Here is a 17,010-nt window from a genome sequence, read left to right as displayed (position 1 = left end):
ATCCATTAAAGTTAATGCTGGCGGCTTGTTACTCTACTGCTGAGCGTTTTATTCACGGTGGAGTGGCGCTGCTCAGAGTATCATGGCCTTTACACTGTGCACCCCAGCACACATGTATTTTTTAATATGTCATATCACTCCAGAGGCAGCATGTCCCTCACAAGTCCCACACAGCGGATCCACCTCATTTCTTCCCCTACGTTTAGCACTGACCTCAAATCACAAGCCGTGGTGCAAAGTGCTGGGGGCCGTTTCAGCAGTGCCCACACATCACGGCTTGAGACGGACTAGAGGTAGAGGTAGCTGACCCAGTAGACAATGTTAAAAAGCAAGAAGGAGGTGGGGAAGAAAACCCGGGAGTACGCATCCAGCTCACGGATGTTGACGTGGATCCGTCCTTTCCTCCAGCCGCCTTCTTTACACTCCTCATAGCAGCAGAAGAAGCTCTTGCAGTCCTTCCCGTCCAGGCACTCGTGCAGGCAATTGTCATCATAGTCATGCCAGAACAGGGAGTTGCCCATGGGCATCATAGGCCGAGGGGTGGGACCTATGTTGAAAGATGAGTAGGCCTTAAAGATAAAACAGAGAGAGATGTAGGGCAAATTAATTAAGAGTTTGCGTAATCTGTCGTCAGAGCTGTGACTGTTACACCAAAAATCACGAGCCATAGCTAGGCATGGAAAGCCTGGATCTCCTCAATGCAGTGCTGCTAACTTAGCAATCTTATATTTGGAGGATTTATTCAGTGAGCACGTGTAGCTGATGTTCAGTTAGTAAATGTCCGGTTTATTACATGTTTTCTTGCCACAATCTGAAGTAACAGTCTACTGATTAGCTTTGCCTATAAAATCTCACTGTGAGCTAGTTGACCACAACTCCATAAAACAGAAGTTTTAGAGGTTTTTTTTCAGAGGTTTAATCTTTATGGCTCAGTCACACTAGAGTAAAAATAGGATGGCAATGTCCATGCAATAAGAAAAAAAAACCTGATGACTGCATTTAATTTTTTCGGTGACCAATTGCAAATAGTTGTGGCAGCCAAATTTTGACCGCAGTGCAATTTCACAGGTTGAGAGTCACTGCGGTCCGACTCGGACTGACTGCAGTGACTCTCAGGTTAGAGAAGGCATGCAAATAATTGCTGTCTCGTGTATAAATGCAGACAGACTGTCAGCACATTGCAGTCGGTCTACGCTGATGAGTGCAACTTGTCTGACATATGTTTCTGTGCAGCAGGCAATTGATTCAACTGGTTGCCATGAATAAAAGCAAGGTTGCCGAGCACCTCTATCATTTTAGAGTTAAAATGTTATCCTGCAGCATTTACACCACTATTTTTGGAGAATTTTCTGAATTTCTATTTCAAATCCATGAGGTTCAGGCTGGACTCTGAATAAGAAGTTCATCTGATTTTCGTTTTATATTAATTTCTGGGTATGTAGACGCCAACAGATTTGCAACAGATAGCAGCATATTTGCGATTTATCACAGTTAATCGTCATATTGTCATTAACAGATGCTTGCTTGTATTTGTAATAAACTGAGTGGTTGCAAATCTGGTGTTTGAAGCAACCATTTCAAAGACAGCAAGATTCGCTTTGAGTGCTCTGATTGAGTAGAAAAGTGCTATATAAGAACTAGTCCATTCGAAGTTCACACAGTCGCAGTAATTGTGGTTGTGCTGTGGCCCTCAGCCACCTGTAACTGCAGCATTAGGCACATCTTACCTATGCTTTTCCTGGTTCCAGTCTTTTTCCCAAGTTAGGTAGTTAGCTTAATATTTACCGTACAGGCATAAAAGCATTATCAGGCTTCTTAACTCACTGTTGGCCAAGGATGCAGTTTTTTGTCACCCTGATGTTTTTCACGATAGAAGCTTGCCTAGAAAGGAAATGCTCCAAGCCCATTAATGTAGAAAATTAAGAGGAAGTGTTGAGCTTCGTTTATTCAGAGGAAAATGCTAATTGATGATATTGAAGAGTTTCAAAAACATGCATTCCTCTTTCCACCAAAATACATTAGGTTCAAAATTGTGCTAGCTGTGACAGTTTGTATCTATTTCACATTTTGCTACGTCTTTGCACATCATCGATTTTTGATATGGCTGTAGCCAGTCAGCTTTTAGCATGCTGCACTGTAGCAGCTAAAGCCACAATTAAAGCCACAAAAATTAAACTGCAGCATTTTATGCTGCTTTATGGAGCGACCATTAGTTTAATAAGCTAGCTGCAGCTCATAATGAGAAGTCTGCGACAGTACCACTCTATAAAAGCAAAGCTTGACTGTTCAGAGGATTACTGGGAATTTGAAGTGGTTGCCTATTTGTTGTGTTGCACTATGTTTCATTAAAGCATTAAAGGAGAAACTGTGCCTTCAGTAGACGATCACACCGTGTACGATTTATCATTTGTGCAAAATGGTGCGTTTATAAAGACACAAAGCACTGACATGCATTTATTGATGCGTTTGAGTGCTGAAAAACACCATTTGACACACTATTGATGAGCTGAATAGATTTTTCCACAATGTGGCATTCTCTACATTTCTGCTGTTATGAGTTGGAATAAAATTAATAAACCAGTACCAACAATAATATTTTATAAATCAATAAACTTTTGTTACACCGCAGTGATTGCTGAGGTGTAGAAATTCATTTTTGAAATTAATTACAGTGCAGTATGTTCAATCATATTTTAAAGTGATTTCTAAAAGTACAAATAGCTAACAAACCTCAGTTCTGTTTTTTTTTTGTTTGTTTGTTTATCTTTCACATAATGCAGCTGGAGCCAGAATTTTGAGACCAGAAAGCTGAGTAAGTATCTCCTGAGAAAATTTGTTACATGGCTTCCTTCCTGATGTTCATAAAATCACGAGGGATAAACTAATTGGGTTAAAATCTTTTTAAAATGGCTTTCCAGTCCTCCAATCCTTCTATTAAAGGAAGGGTGGTAGGCGAGAGAGAAGAAGAGTTAGATGTGTCATGTGGAGTAAGAGAATTGACAGAGTGGGCAGTATAAGGGAACAGCACGAATGGTGGTGATGGAGAGGGGGGGTATGAGGCTTCCCCACAGACAGTGAAGAGTGAGAGATGCAGAGGAGGGGACTGAATGTAACACAACTTAATTATTCAGCCTGAGCTGGTAGTCTGTTTTAGCCCTGAGACACATTCAGCAGAACTCCTCTACACTGGGAGAAAAATAATGAATAGGGAGGGGATTGGGAGAGAGGGAAATGACAGCAACAGTGGCTGACTCAGTCTCAGTAGATGTGCGCCGACGCCATTAAAGCATTCGCGGCAGGTGCAGCCTTGAGAACGCCCACACAGTGTGGTAGGCTCTCACACGGCAGTGACGGGTAGAAAAGAAATGCATTCAACCGCACACATGTGCTAATACAGACATGTCAGATTTCTGGGTAGATATTGTGTATTTCACACATATATATATATATATTTTGGCGCCCTATGGATGAAATCAATATCAGTTTCTGAAGGCTGGTGTGATTACAGTGAAGACACTGAAAGGAAGCATTCAGTAGCTTTTTTCCCTCTTCAGGCGTCTTAACCACTTAACACCCACCAGGTCATCAGCAACCTCTTAGGGTTCGGGTTTTCTTTTGATACATTTACTTTACATTACTTTTTTTTTTTTTTTCTCAAAGTTTTTCCATTATAGTGTTCCAAATAAGCAAGAATTCTGTAAAAGGACCAGACGTGAACCTGTCTTTGCCTAACAACCTTAAACAGGTCATTGGCAATCTGGTGAATATCAGTTAGCTACTTCCCCGGTGAGTTTCTAAACCAGTGTTGGATCTACTCCAACTCCACCGTCTTGGACTGCAGCTTGTGTCGTCCTTTTTCTGTTATGGAGATCCATAGCTGAGCAGAGCGGAATACGAGCTGCTAGTTGTGGTCCAAAATCATAGAGTTAGAGTTCATCTGCAAGACCCGCTGGAGAGACAGCTCCTTAAACGAGCTTTTTAATGCCATAAAGAACCTGGCAAATAAAATACTGGCAGAAGAGAAACTTATAAGCTGTATTATTTAATAGAAAGCTGGACTGTTATGAATGCAGCTGCTATACATTCCACTCAGTTCAATTCAATTCAATTCAGTCCCCCACCACAAATACTTCTGCATTTATTTATAGCGGCCTCTTAACCTTTTTGATCATTACTTGTCTGTCATTGATCATTTCCATGTCTTTCGGTATCTAATACATGTGTTTTGATTGATGTTTCAGCAAGAAAAAGTCACGTCAGCACTCATATAGTTTATATGAAGGATGGACCTAGATATATTTGCACCATTTCAGAGCCTTGAGTTTGGGATTTTGGCTCTTACCACACAAAGAACACTGTACACTCATACAGTTGTGACAAGTCGGCCACATTGTAGCTGTGCTCTAAGACTCCCTGTTGGTTGTTAGAAAGAATGCAAGTGTGATGCACTTCTACTTTTTGGAAGTCTTCCTTTTTAGACCCAGAGGCTATGTCCATCTGTGATCTTGGTGCATTACTGAGAGCTTTAAATTAAGACTTAACAAAAGACGGACGTTTTACAAGCAGTTTGATGCAGCTGTAGCGCCGATGGATGCAAATATAAATAAAAAGGGCAAATGCACTTTACCGTTCCACCCTGTTGCTCACACACTCACCACAGGCTTACCATTCTCTTCTTAGGGGGAGGTCTGCGTATACTGTAGGAGTAGTAGTTGAGCATGGCGTACTCAATCATGGCAGCGAAGACGAACATGAAGCAGACGGTGACAAACAGGTCCATGGCAGTTACGTAGGACACTCTGGGAATGGAGTTTCTGGCCACTGTGCTCAGGGTGGTCATGGTCAGCACTGTGGTGATTCCTGCAAAAGGAACAGAAGCGTGAGGACGGGAAGGAGAGCCGCTCTGCAAAGACCACATGATGAATTGTTGGTCAGGAGCGGGCTGACCCATGTGGATGTCAGTGATTATGTAACATGTGAGCAGAGCTTTATTAATCACCATTAATAATACATATGGGGTATTCTGGGTAGATGTCCCCAGACTTGCATCAGTCCTTTCTATTAAACGCCCACAGCGGGATACGTTTTGAGGGTGGTGCAGCAGAGCAGTAATAATTATCAAATGATTCAATGGAATGTTCCTTTTTATTCTTTCTCTTTCTACTTATGATCAAAATGATGTGTCAGGAATAGATTTGTGGGTTAAGCACTTTTACAGAGAATTATGACGGAAATCCGGAGATTTCCTCATGACTGAATCATGAATCACGACTTGTCTCTGAAATAATGCAGCTATAATTCAACTGTACATCTGCAGCTGTCATCAATTTGGATCAGTTGTTGAAAATGAGACAGACACACATTCAGAAATTCCTTCTTTGCATGGGAATGCGCTACATTTATGAAGACAGTTGCCAAAATAAACAAAATAATACGTTTTTATTAAAAAATATATTTTTTTTTATTGGTAATTTGTAATATTTCCTCATCCAGCCAATGGGGAATACTTCAGATGTAACCCAGCCTCCTAGAAATCATCTTTATATCTAATTAAATACCAATGATGTTGCTGTTGAGGAAAGAATATTGGGTAAGTCTCAAATATGTTGTCAGTAACTATATCAGCAATATCTTTCTGTACTGGCTGCAGCATTATTGAACTTTTTACAGCTGTGTTCAAGCACTGGAAACACTTCAGGTTAGAAAAAAACAACTTTTATTGTAAACCAGTTTTTATGACCTTGTCCTTCTCTTGGCTTTCTCTGCAGAGACAACAAAGTCTGCTGCAGGAAGTCTTTCTCTGCCTCTACTTTTTGCTCCAACTTCAGTGTCTTCAAATTATTTATTTTTTTCAGGAAGGGCCTCACTGGTTCAAAGCTTGGTTTTAAGCTCAGTAGCTTCACAGTAGAATCTCTGTTGGTCCTCCCTGTGTTTAGCAGCCTGCTCATCCAGGTGTCTCTGAGCTCTGAGGAGCTGCTGCTGCTGGAGCTGCTCGATAGCTGCTCTTGTTTCCTTGACTGCATGGGTGAATCAGCCTCTGCACAGCCTGTGTGTGAACCCTCAGCAGATTGGGTTGAAAGTTTGCACACACAGCTCTGCAGCAGGGTGGCTGCTTTGTTCCTGCAGGTTCTTGATGATCTTGTCCAGTTCTGCAGTTATGTGATTCTTGTCTGTTAGCAGTGTTGTTCTCTTCAACAAGACCATGACTCAGCTCAGATTTGAGGTTGTCCTCTGTTTTAGACTCCAGTTTATGAATTGGAGCCTCTTTCAGCTGCTCTCTGAGATCTTTAATTGTTTTCTCAGTATTTGATCTGCAACTTTAACTGCATGTAAAGCTGAAGCCCTGCTGCTTGCAGCCACCAGTCTGGCATAATGCAGCTGCTGCCTGTGCCGGGGGGTCCTGCACTAGGTATATGTGAGCAGTGATCTCCTCCATTGCATCATATGGCACTCTGTCCTAATTAGTTCTGGAACAGCGATTGGTCTGACAATTCCCTGCATTAGACCCAGGGTTTCTTCTTCTGGGGTTTGGGATCGAGATTCCCTGTGTCGGCATATTTCCTGTCTCAGATCTGACAACCATCTTGGTTTGTGCTTCTGCAATCGTAACATCTTGGAATGTGATGTATCCATGTAATTTGCAGGGATTCCACATTTTTCTTCAAAATAAAAGCTCAACAGACCTACTGAAACAAAAGTCTTTTATTTTGTAGTATATGTTAAATTAGCAATATGAAGGCCAATTTGACCAGTTAACACCACTAAAAACTGTACAAAGGCAGCTCAGGAGTTTCAATAAATGGTCCAGCTTTTAAATCTTTTCCTTTAAAAACAATAACAAGGCAAAAGCCAGCTATTTCTCTGTGTTAATGAACACTAATAAGCACAGCCCCAGAGCTCTTTGTAACACAGTGGACCGTCTCTTAAATCCTATAAGTTTATAAAATCCAAAATAGTAGTTCCTGATTTTCTTTATTGATGCCCCCTACCCTGACCATACTATTTTATCTTCTTTCATGCCAGTCTCTATAGACGAGCTTTTAAGTGCTGTGGCCCAACCGAAGTGTTCTTCAGCCTGTGTTGATATGACACCTCCAAAATATCTATGTGGAGTTTTGGATGTCACTGCGCCTTGGTTGCTTTCCATAATTAACAGTTCTCTGTCCTCTGGCGGTGTTCCAGAATACTTAAAGACAGCCTGTGTCCAACCACTATCAGACCTGGCCTTGATCCTTCTGAGTACAACAATTACAGACCTTTTATAGCAAAACTCTTGGAGAAGATGGTCTGTCTACCGCTTCTTGAAACATTGTGTCAGAACAGCTTTGAAAATACTCAGTCAGGTTTTAGACAGCATCACAGTACTGAGCCTGTGCTTATTAGGGCTGCAAATGATATCTTAAGAACTGCTGATACTGGTGAATGTTTTGTTTTTGTACTACTTGGCTCAAGTGCAGCACTTGATACAATAGACCCTCAAATTTTGATAGAGAGGCTGCAGCACTGATCTCAAAGGGGAAAAAATGGACTGCATGATGTGTTAGGAATGAAAGGATGCCACATCATTTGGTGGAAGTGAAAATTGTCAACCTGCAGTGGCTGAATTCAAAAACACCCCAAAAATCAAAGTGATAAAATGATGAAGCAGGCTGGAACATTCTGCTGAAATGTCATTGCAGCAACTCAGTAGTTTGTATGCAAGCCTGACAATGTCTTGGCTCCTTTTGAGATGATGGACAGTGCCCCGGGGGATCTCCTCCAAGATCTGGACCAGGGCATCACTGAGCTCCTGGACAGTTTTAAGTGCAACCTAGCGGTGTTGGATGGATCGAAAAATAATGTCTCAGAGATGTTCTACTGGCTTTAGCTAAGGTGAGTCCCAGACCATCACTGACCCACCACCAAGCTGGTCATGCTGAACGATGTTACAGGCAGCATAACGTTCTCCATAGCTTCTACAGACCCTTTCACGTGGTCGCATGTGCTCAGGGTGAACCTGCTCTCGTGAAAAGCACAGACCTGCCAATTCAGGTATTCTATGGCAAATGCCAATCAGGCTTCACGGTGCTGGACAGTGAGTACAGGGCCCTCTAGAGGACATCGGGCCCTCAGGCCACCCTCAGGAAGTCTGCTTCTGATTGTTTGGTCAGAGGCATTCACACCAGTGGCTGCTGGAGGTCATTTTGTTGCTCTGGCAGCGCCCATCCTGTTCCTCCTTGCACAAAGGAGGAGATACTGGTCCTACTGATGGGTCAAGGACCTTCTACAGCCCTGTCCAGCTCTCCTAGAGTAACTGTTTGTTTCTGGAATCTCCTCCATGCTCTTGACTGTGCTGGGAGACACAGCAGAGCTTCTTGCAAAGGCACGTATTGATGTGCCATCCTGGAGGAGTTGGACTACCTGTGCAACCTCTGTAGGGTCCAGGTATCACCTTATGCTACCAGTAGTGACACTGACCCTAGCCAAATTCAAAGCTAGGGAAAAACAGTCAGAAAGGATGAAGAGGGAAAAATGTCAGTGGCCTCCACGTGTAAAACTATTCCTGTTTTGGGGGTTGACTCTTTGTTTGTCACTGAATTGATGTCCTAGATTTGCTGACTTTTAAGCAAGTGCGGTGTACTTATTCTGGAAATTTCTTTCTGCAATTTTATTTGTTGTTCTTATTTGTCAATTTCTCAATGCAGATCAAACATACTGGTAAGCCAGGAGCGTTGGCAGTGAAAGTAAACAAATCTGTCCATGCATGGTTAATTGTTGTTTTTCTCCACATTTCTTCTTTTTGGAATTTGAATCCATAGCTAGGGGGACTCAAATCTAGCCATTAGTATATATACACACCAATGCTAAGTTCAGCTAAGCTAAGAGAATAAAGCACCAGGAGGCAGGCTACGATGAACATATTAAATCATTCTTGAATTTGATGTAGAAGCTACATTATTTTTACAGTTGGAGAATTTTAAGAATCATTTTAGAAGCATTTCCATATTCCTCTTTGTTTGTTTCAAATTGACAAGAAGCCAGTAGAGATGGGCAAAAGAGCCTCAGGTGGCTCCAGATCTGCACATTCACGACCGCTGGTTTGAAAAAAAGTACGAGAAGCTGGAAATTTTTTTTTTTTTTTTTTTTTTTTTTTTTTTTTACCAAGAGATAGTTTTAGATCATGCAAGCTTGTGGATTGCATAAAGTGTCAACTATTGAAAAATAAATGAATAAATAAATAAAAATCCCTGACATTTAAAAGCCTGTTAAATGCAGGCATATTTTTTGACAGCTTATCATACAAATCCATGTTTTCCCCTGGAATTAAAATGAGAGTTTGGCAGTTGTTTTTATGTATTTTTTGGTTCAGTGGGTCAGGTGCTCACACTTTCAGTTATATAACAGCAGCAGCAGAGAACAAGTTTTCCATCTGGTACTGGGAGATTTGCAGGTGAGCGCACCTCTGCAGTGCTGCCGTTGGGTGAAAACATCAGGATAGTTTAGGAAAACTGAGCGTAATGAGTGTCTCTCTATACCCTGCCCAGATCTTTTTGCTACCACTGACCCACAGTGACTCCACCTCTTTGATGCAGGTCTGAAGTGTAAACTGCAATTTTGTACAGATGGAACAAAAAGAAATGAAAAACTAGCGTGCGGTCACTATAGCCACAACACATTAATAATGCCTGATTATCAGAGATCAGAGAATTGCCAGAGACTGTCTTTTATGTAAAGACATCAGGTCCATGAGGACCTGCACATATTAACAGCAACTTGGATAATGAATCATAAATGGATATGAATGATTTGGCTCTCTTCTATATTATATCCAGACATGGACCAAACCAGAATACTGCTAAACAAGCCTAGTGTCTGCCTTAAGCTAAATATAATCTTTTTTTAATATCATCATATGAAAGTGGATGGATGGAATATTACATTCTAATGTCTAAAGAAGTAAAACTGCCACTTAGCTAAAATGTCTAGAAATAGTCTTGTGTATGAAAGTTAATTTATGACAAGAAAAAAAATCTAAAGATTTTAACACAAAGTAAAAAGTAAAATCAAACAGACATTAGGGAAAAAAAGAGAAACATTTTGAGATGCTTTAAAAACACTGTACACTTTACTTTAGACAAAGTTTTCTGCAGAAACTGGCCTCCATGATTATGTGGTAGAAAAATGTGATGGCGATAATCTTTGCCGATATTTATGCTGTGGTGAAAACCCACGTCTTAAGAACATGTCCATTAGTCCGTGTCTGATCAGATAAAGGTTATGAGTCCAAGTAATTATGAATAAGTCAACATTAGATCTTGTCACCCAGAAGTCTGTATAGTTAAACAGAAAGTTATTTAGAAAAAGAAAAATTATTAGTGACACCTTCCCCTCATGTTGTTAAAATAAATGGGGGCATTTTAGACTCTGGCTTCCGTATCCAATCAAATGTGATAATTAAACAAAAATAAAATTTTTTTCTTCTTTAAAAAAAACTAAATTAAAAGAGACAATAGTTATTAACATGCTATTTTAAAATTCAGTTAGGAGATAAAGGGTTTCTCTTTAAATTTTAACAAACCATCTACTACTTTACTTTTCCATCACTTCACTTGTCTAGTTGATTATGCCTAAAATTTAATCCTTTTTTTTTCCTTTGAAGAAACTAGCCGCCAAAATTATGTAATAGCAAAATGTTAAAGCAGCATTCTCCACTGAGATTTATTTCTGACTTCTGACAGTTAACATCCTGATTGATGTACAGAATGTGGTCATTACTCGGCCTCTGGAGAGGGAGAGCTCTCATGAGTCCACTCTTCTTTTAATGACAGCGATAAATGATGATGGAAATGAGGCGGGAACACTTGTATTAGCTTGACCTCTACAGGAAAACCTCACATTTAATTGAAGATGTGTAATAGCCATGTCGGGCAATAACTGCCAATCACCTGCTAAAAGCTTGTGCGTCGTCACTGTAGCTGAAGAGTAACACTGGGAGTTAACCAAACTCTTAAAAAATAGTAGTGTAATTATTCATACTGTAGTGATAACAGCTGTTTTCAAAATCATATATCATAGCTGTATGGAACTCATTATTTAATTTTTTTTTTAAGACCATTAAGTCCAAATAAAAAAGGGCAAATAAAACAAACTATCTGTTCCATTTAACTTTCCAACATCTACTATAAAATTCCCAAAAGGTCCCAATTTTTTCTAACACCCTTTATTTGTCCTTCAGAATATACTTTATTCTTTCTAGTAAATGGTTTTGACATTGTTAGTTTTACATGGTCAGGATGACCCACTGAAGTTCAAACTGAGCATCAAAATTGGGATGAAAGGTGATTTACAGTAAGTGACTTTGAACATGACATGATTGTTGGTGCCAGAGAGCCTGGTCAGAGTGTTTCAGCAATTGCTGACCTGCTGGGATTTTCCCACATAGAATGGTCCAAAAAAGAGAAAATAGCCAGTGAGTGTCGCCATTCTCATACGACCTCATCAACAAGGCATTGTTGCTCAAACAGCTTAGAGCCGCTTCAAAGGCAGCAGTAACTCAAATACCCACTCATTACAATGAAGGAGCATCACTGAATATCAAACCTTGAAGCAGATAAGCTACAGTAGCAGAAGACCACAGCAGGTACCGCTCCTGCCAGCTAAGACTAAAAAAATTTACACAGACTCATCAAAATTGCACGGTAAAAACTGGAAAAACGTTGATTGATCTGATGAGTTACGATTTCTGCTTGTGGCATTTAGATGGTACTGTAGGGTTACAATTTGATGTAAACAACATGAAGCATGGATCCATCCTGAGCATTGTTGCTGACCATGTCCATCCCTTTATGACCACATTGTGCTAATTTCCAGATGGCTGCTGAAAGCAGGCGAATGTGCCATGTTACAAAGCTCAGATAATCTCAAACTGGCTTCTTGAACATGACAATCAGTTGACTATACTCAAATGGCAGCCGCTGACACCAGATCTCAATCCAGTAAAGCACTGTTGGGATGTGGTGGAATGGAAATCTGCCTTACTCATTCATGTCAGCATGGACGTAAATCTCAGAGAAATATTTCCAGCACCTTTTTGAATCTATGCCATGAAGAATTAAGGCAGTTCTGAAGGCAAAAGGGTACAAGCAAGGTGTACCGAATAATAAAGTAGCTGATGAGTGTATTTTCATAACAATGATTTAACTTGGCAAGAGTTACATTTGCATTGACCAATTATAGTGTGTTTCCAATAACCACACTACAATTACACTAAAACCAAACAAAGTTTCCAGTTCTCTGTTGAGATTACCATTTATAGCAACACTCTTGAAGAAGATGGTCTGTCTACAGCTTTTTGAAGCATTACATCAGACGGCTCTGCAGTGGTTTAGATCATATCTGACAAATCATAAATCTGTTATTTTCATTGGTGACCACACCTCTCTGTACTGTGCACTGAATTGTGGAGTCCCTCAGGGGTCTACTACTGGGACCAATCCTTTTTTTGTTATATATTCTACCACTGGGTCAACATTACACAAAGACACAAAATTTCATTCCACTGCTATGCCGATGACACTCGGCGCTTTGTCCCAGTGAAATCCACTAAAACAACTAACCTTTCCAACCTTACAAATTGTCTATTGGATATTAAGAAGTGGAAGTGGGCTCACTTTGTGAAATTAAACTCAGATAAAAGAGAAATTCTCTTTGTTGGCTCAGACATGCTGCATTCAGGCATCAAGTCTTCTTTTGGTCCAGGTGTAAAATCAGCTGTTAAACAAGGTCACCCAGCCTTGCTACTACCATAGGAATATTGCGAGGATCTGTTAACATTGTGTTTTAGTGGCGCTCAGACCATCATTCATACTTTTAACTCTGGTTTAAATTATTTTAATAGTCTTCTTACAGGTATCAGCTAGGGATGCGCCGATCCGATATTCAGTATCGGTATCGGTCCGATACTGGCCTAAATTACTGGATCGGATATCGGAAAGAAATAAAAAAATGTAATCCGATACATTAAACAACGTTTCGCTCACATTAGCTGCATTACAGGGCTCAGTCGTCTTCTTGTTGTTGTGGGTTTGCGGTTGACCAAACCAGCTTAGAGCTGCATTACCGCCACCTACTGGAATGGAGTGGGGGATCAGGAGTTAGAAAACAACCTCCTCAGATCCTCTGTCACTGCGACGGATTCCCTTTGACACTGAGCGATCATCGCTGACATGTTTTTCCGCCTCCACCGCTCTCTACCTTGTTTGTGTGTTGTGCTCGCTGTGCTGAGAATCAGCTGTTATTTTTTTCTCTACTTCAGCTCCCGGACATACTGCTAGCGAGCGCAGCTATTAGCACTGGTGACCGTCCGGTACCGGAAGGACCCCTTACCCGTCAAAATATTTTTGATTCTTTAATCCCTGATTTGTGACTAAATATAGACCTGCAGTAGAAACGTATTTAGGAGAATGCTTGTGAATATAAAGCATTACAAGATTGCGCTCACGCAGCCCCTAGTTTTTCGCGTGAACACTGATGACGCAATAGCAGCAGTCAGCTGATTTACGTGCAGTCTGTCTGCACAAGCGGAAAGAGGCGGAGCCGGTGCGCTCAGATGGAGCAGAAGGAAATGTTTTTCTAGTGTCCAAAAAAAGCCTTTTAGTCCCTGTAAACTCCATTAAACCTTTACTGGGAAACAGCTTGAGGTCCTTCATCAACCACCTGATCAGTAAGTGAAGAAAAGAGAACTTTGTAGCTGCTCCATCCACCCTGTTTGTTTCACATAGGGAAAAACTGCAGTACGGAAGTTAAAATATGCAGATGAACTGTTAATATGAAAAAAGTATTTCTTATCCAGTTACTTGGGTAATCAATATAAATAGAATACACAATTGCTAAAATAATCGATAGTTGCAGCCCTAATGAAATTTGCAACATGCTTCTGACACAGAAGCAACAGGATTCAGGTGATAGTTATTGTTGTAAGTAAAGTTTATTTATATAGCGTTTTTCACAGACAGAAAAGCGCTGTACAATAATTAAAACACAATATCATCCCCCACCTCTAGAAAACACTATGTTAAAAACATAATAACATTACCATATAAAAGAAAAAGAATAAAAATAAAGTCAGAAACCAGAAAGCCTGGTTAAACAGAAAAGTTTTCAACTATTTTTTAAATGATGCCACAGAGTCAGCTAAATGGAGCTGGAGTGGTAAACAGTTCCAGAGCTTTGGTGCCACTGCCTAAAAAGCTCTGCCCGCCCTGGTCCTTACTCTTGTATGTGAGACAACTAAAAGACTTTGATTTTGTTGTGTGAGAGACTGTTGACTTCTTTTTTAAAAAAAAAAAATTTTAATGTTTTTAAATGCCTGGATCAATTTTAAATATCGGATTTATATCGGTATCGGCCGATATCCAAATGTAAAATATCGGTATCGGACATAAAAAAGTGGTATCGTGCCATCCCTAGTATCAGCATTAAATCAACTTCAGATTGTACAAAATGCTGCATCAAGGCTTATTACAAGAACCAATAAAAAAAAAAAATAAATTAGACCAGAGTAAATGACTTTACACTGGCTGCCCATTACTTTTTGAATTGATTTTAAGACTTATTACTTTTAAAGCCCTTCATGGCTCTGGCCACAGAATGTATACTAAGAAATGCTTCTCCTATATCAAGCACCACACAACCTCAGATCCTCAGGTGGAAACCTGTTAACTCTTCCCACCTTAAACTAACGGACAAAAGGCAATCGAGCATTCACTGTTAGGGCTGCTAAGTTGTGTATTGGCCTGCCTGAAGAAATCCAGTTGGTTTCATCAGTCTCTTCTTTTCAAATCATTGTACATGTACGTATAGATAGATAGATAGACTCCATCTTATTCTTTTAGCTATTACACTTTTATGTTAAATTTAAGTTATTCACTAAAATTTGGAATCACATTGTTTCTTATTCTAATTTTGATATTTGAGTCTTGCATGGTTTAGTTTTAATTGATTTTTGATTTCTTTATAATTTCCTCTTTGTTTGTTCTTTTATTCACTGTTTCTGGGAAGCATTTTGTAACACTGGTTTTTAAAAGTGCTATACAAATACATTTTATTATTATTGTTGTTGTTGTTGTTATTATGCTGATAAATAGGATATAAGCAGATTCAATAATTCTGATTGGATGCTCTTTCGTAAACACTCCTTTGTCATTATTATTTCAACAACTGTTTGTGCGGGTCTATCTGGAGGTAACTTTTAACTGTGTGTTATTGTGTCATTAGTGGTGCTGTGGCGTAATTACTCCCCATGGTGTCTTAAAGGAGACCGCTGTGTTCGCTTGGTGACATGAAATCAATTCTTTTTAAGAGAGATGAGCCCAAAGACAGCAATGCCCACTGGGGGCATCGATACCAACTGCTGTGACAGATACACATCATTGTCATAGGCTCACCATCCTTCCCTCTCCCTCCCCTCTTTCTCTTCATGCCGCACCTCACCCTTCCTCCCCCCCTCTCTCGCCCTCACTTCTCGGTCTCTTTCATCCTCTTCTCCTACATGTCTTTTGTGGTGGTGGTGGTGGTGGTGTGTGTGTGTGTGTGTGTGCCACTGTTTTTGCCTGTGGTTTCCATAGAGACGGGTTGCTCCCATCTATTTCCAGCTCCCTCCTCTGGTCTAGTGCTCGTCTAGACTTTCTCTTCTCCGCCGCTCATTAGATTTAAGAGCTCAACTAGGTAAATGAAAACTCATCTTCTCATACCTTCGATCTTGAAATACGATCAGACCTGATCCAGTGCACTGCAAACAGTGCGATCTCAATCAAACAGCAAGTTCTCCAACACCGCCATTCTCCCCTTTGTTTGTGTTTGGCTGCTATTTCAAATCAAGGTCACGGTTCGTCTTTGCATAGATTAATTCATTCTGTGGAAATTGTCACTACATGATGCCATAGCAACCGGGTGATTCCTGAGCCGCACAGTGTCTCGCATCTACAAACGGAAAACAAGCGCCGCCACAAAGAAGTGAGAAAAGCTCCAGCGCATATGCCTGTAGAAAGCAAATATGCCACCGACACATCAACGCAGTGCAAAATAATCTCTGCGGTGTGATCACAGCAGCAAGAAAGAACAGATTTTCTGCTTTTGTACATGAGGTTGCAAACACATGACAGCTGGCATAAAACTGTGTCATACATGTATAGTTGGTACTGGCTGTTGCCACAATATGTTAACAAATACCAGACACTGACCTTTGTTATGTGTCCAGGGGTAAGCCAGGTGGAACAGACCACAGCTTGGGGTGTCTATAAATAGTACCGAGGAGTACCAGCCGAGGATCAGTGGCCGGGTCACAAGCCTGCATAGGTTTCACTGTGACTGAGACTATAGAGCTTTCTCTATTTCAACTGAAAATCTAAAGGATACTGAATTTTGGTTGTTTTCCAAAATAAAACCTCAGCATCATATTTATGAGTATTGTTTTTTTTTTGTTTTTTTTACCATAAGCTGTATATAAAAGATGGTTGACAGCTGCCTGTATTCTCACATCTGTCAAAGCCTCTAACACTCCTAAACTTTAGGCTAACCCCCCCCCCCCCTTACAGAGGCTGTAAGCTTGATATTTACCCAGTCACACAGGCCTAGAGACCAGTTGGCAACCCTCTTGCAACCTGCGGTCACTATAGAAAAATGTGACTGGTTGCAAGTGGTTGCTGACAGTTGCTGTGAAATTGATTGCTAAACCCTCATTCATGCAGGCCTAGAGGCTGGTCAGAGACCCCTGGTAACCACTGGTCACAAGGGAAAAGAGAGTTTATTGCTATTGGTTGGTGAGTGGTTCCTGACGGTTGCTCGCAGTTGCTTGTGTGAAATCGGTTGCAAAGAGGCAGATTACCATGTTCACCAGTTGTGCTTTTTGAAATGTGTTGGTTGCAGCGGTAACGTACAACTCTTACACTGAAGGCAAACGTTCTCCTTTTCCAGTTTTCAAGTTTCACTACAGCGCAGAGAGTAAATGGTGAGTGTTCACAGACAAGAAAG

At 40.6% G+C, this 17,010-nt stretch overlaps 1 protein-coding gene across 1 annotated transcript in view; it reads right to left on the bottom strand.

The window, feature by feature from the left end:
• Window positions 1-252: 252 nt before the first annotated feature.
• The window catches only part of LOC115794157 (gamma-aminobutyric acid receptor subunit gamma-3-like), a 129,008-nt gene continuing 112,250 nt past the window's right edge, over window positions 253-17,010 (bottom strand). The window contains exons 9-10 of the mRNA XM_030749484.1: window positions 4,667-4,860; window positions 253-569 (exon numbers count right to left, since the gene is read on the bottom strand). Coding sequence (XP_030605344.1) covers window positions 288-569; window positions 4,667-4,860 — 476 coding nt within the window. The 3' untranslated portion in view covers window positions 253-287. The remainder of the gene's footprint in view (window positions 570-4,666; window positions 4,861-17,010) is intronic.

This window comes from Archocentrus centrarchus, chromosome 2, assembly GCF_007364275.1.
Source record: "Archocentrus centrarchus isolate MPI-CPG fArcCen1 chromosome 2, fArcCen1, whole genome shotgun sequence".
Classification (NCBI taxonomy): domain Eukaryota; kingdom Metazoa; phylum Chordata; class Actinopteri; order Cichliformes; family Cichlidae; genus Archocentrus; species Archocentrus centrarchus.
Note: the sequence above shows the minus strand (reverse complement) of the source record. Positions and strands in the feature narration are given on the sequence as shown.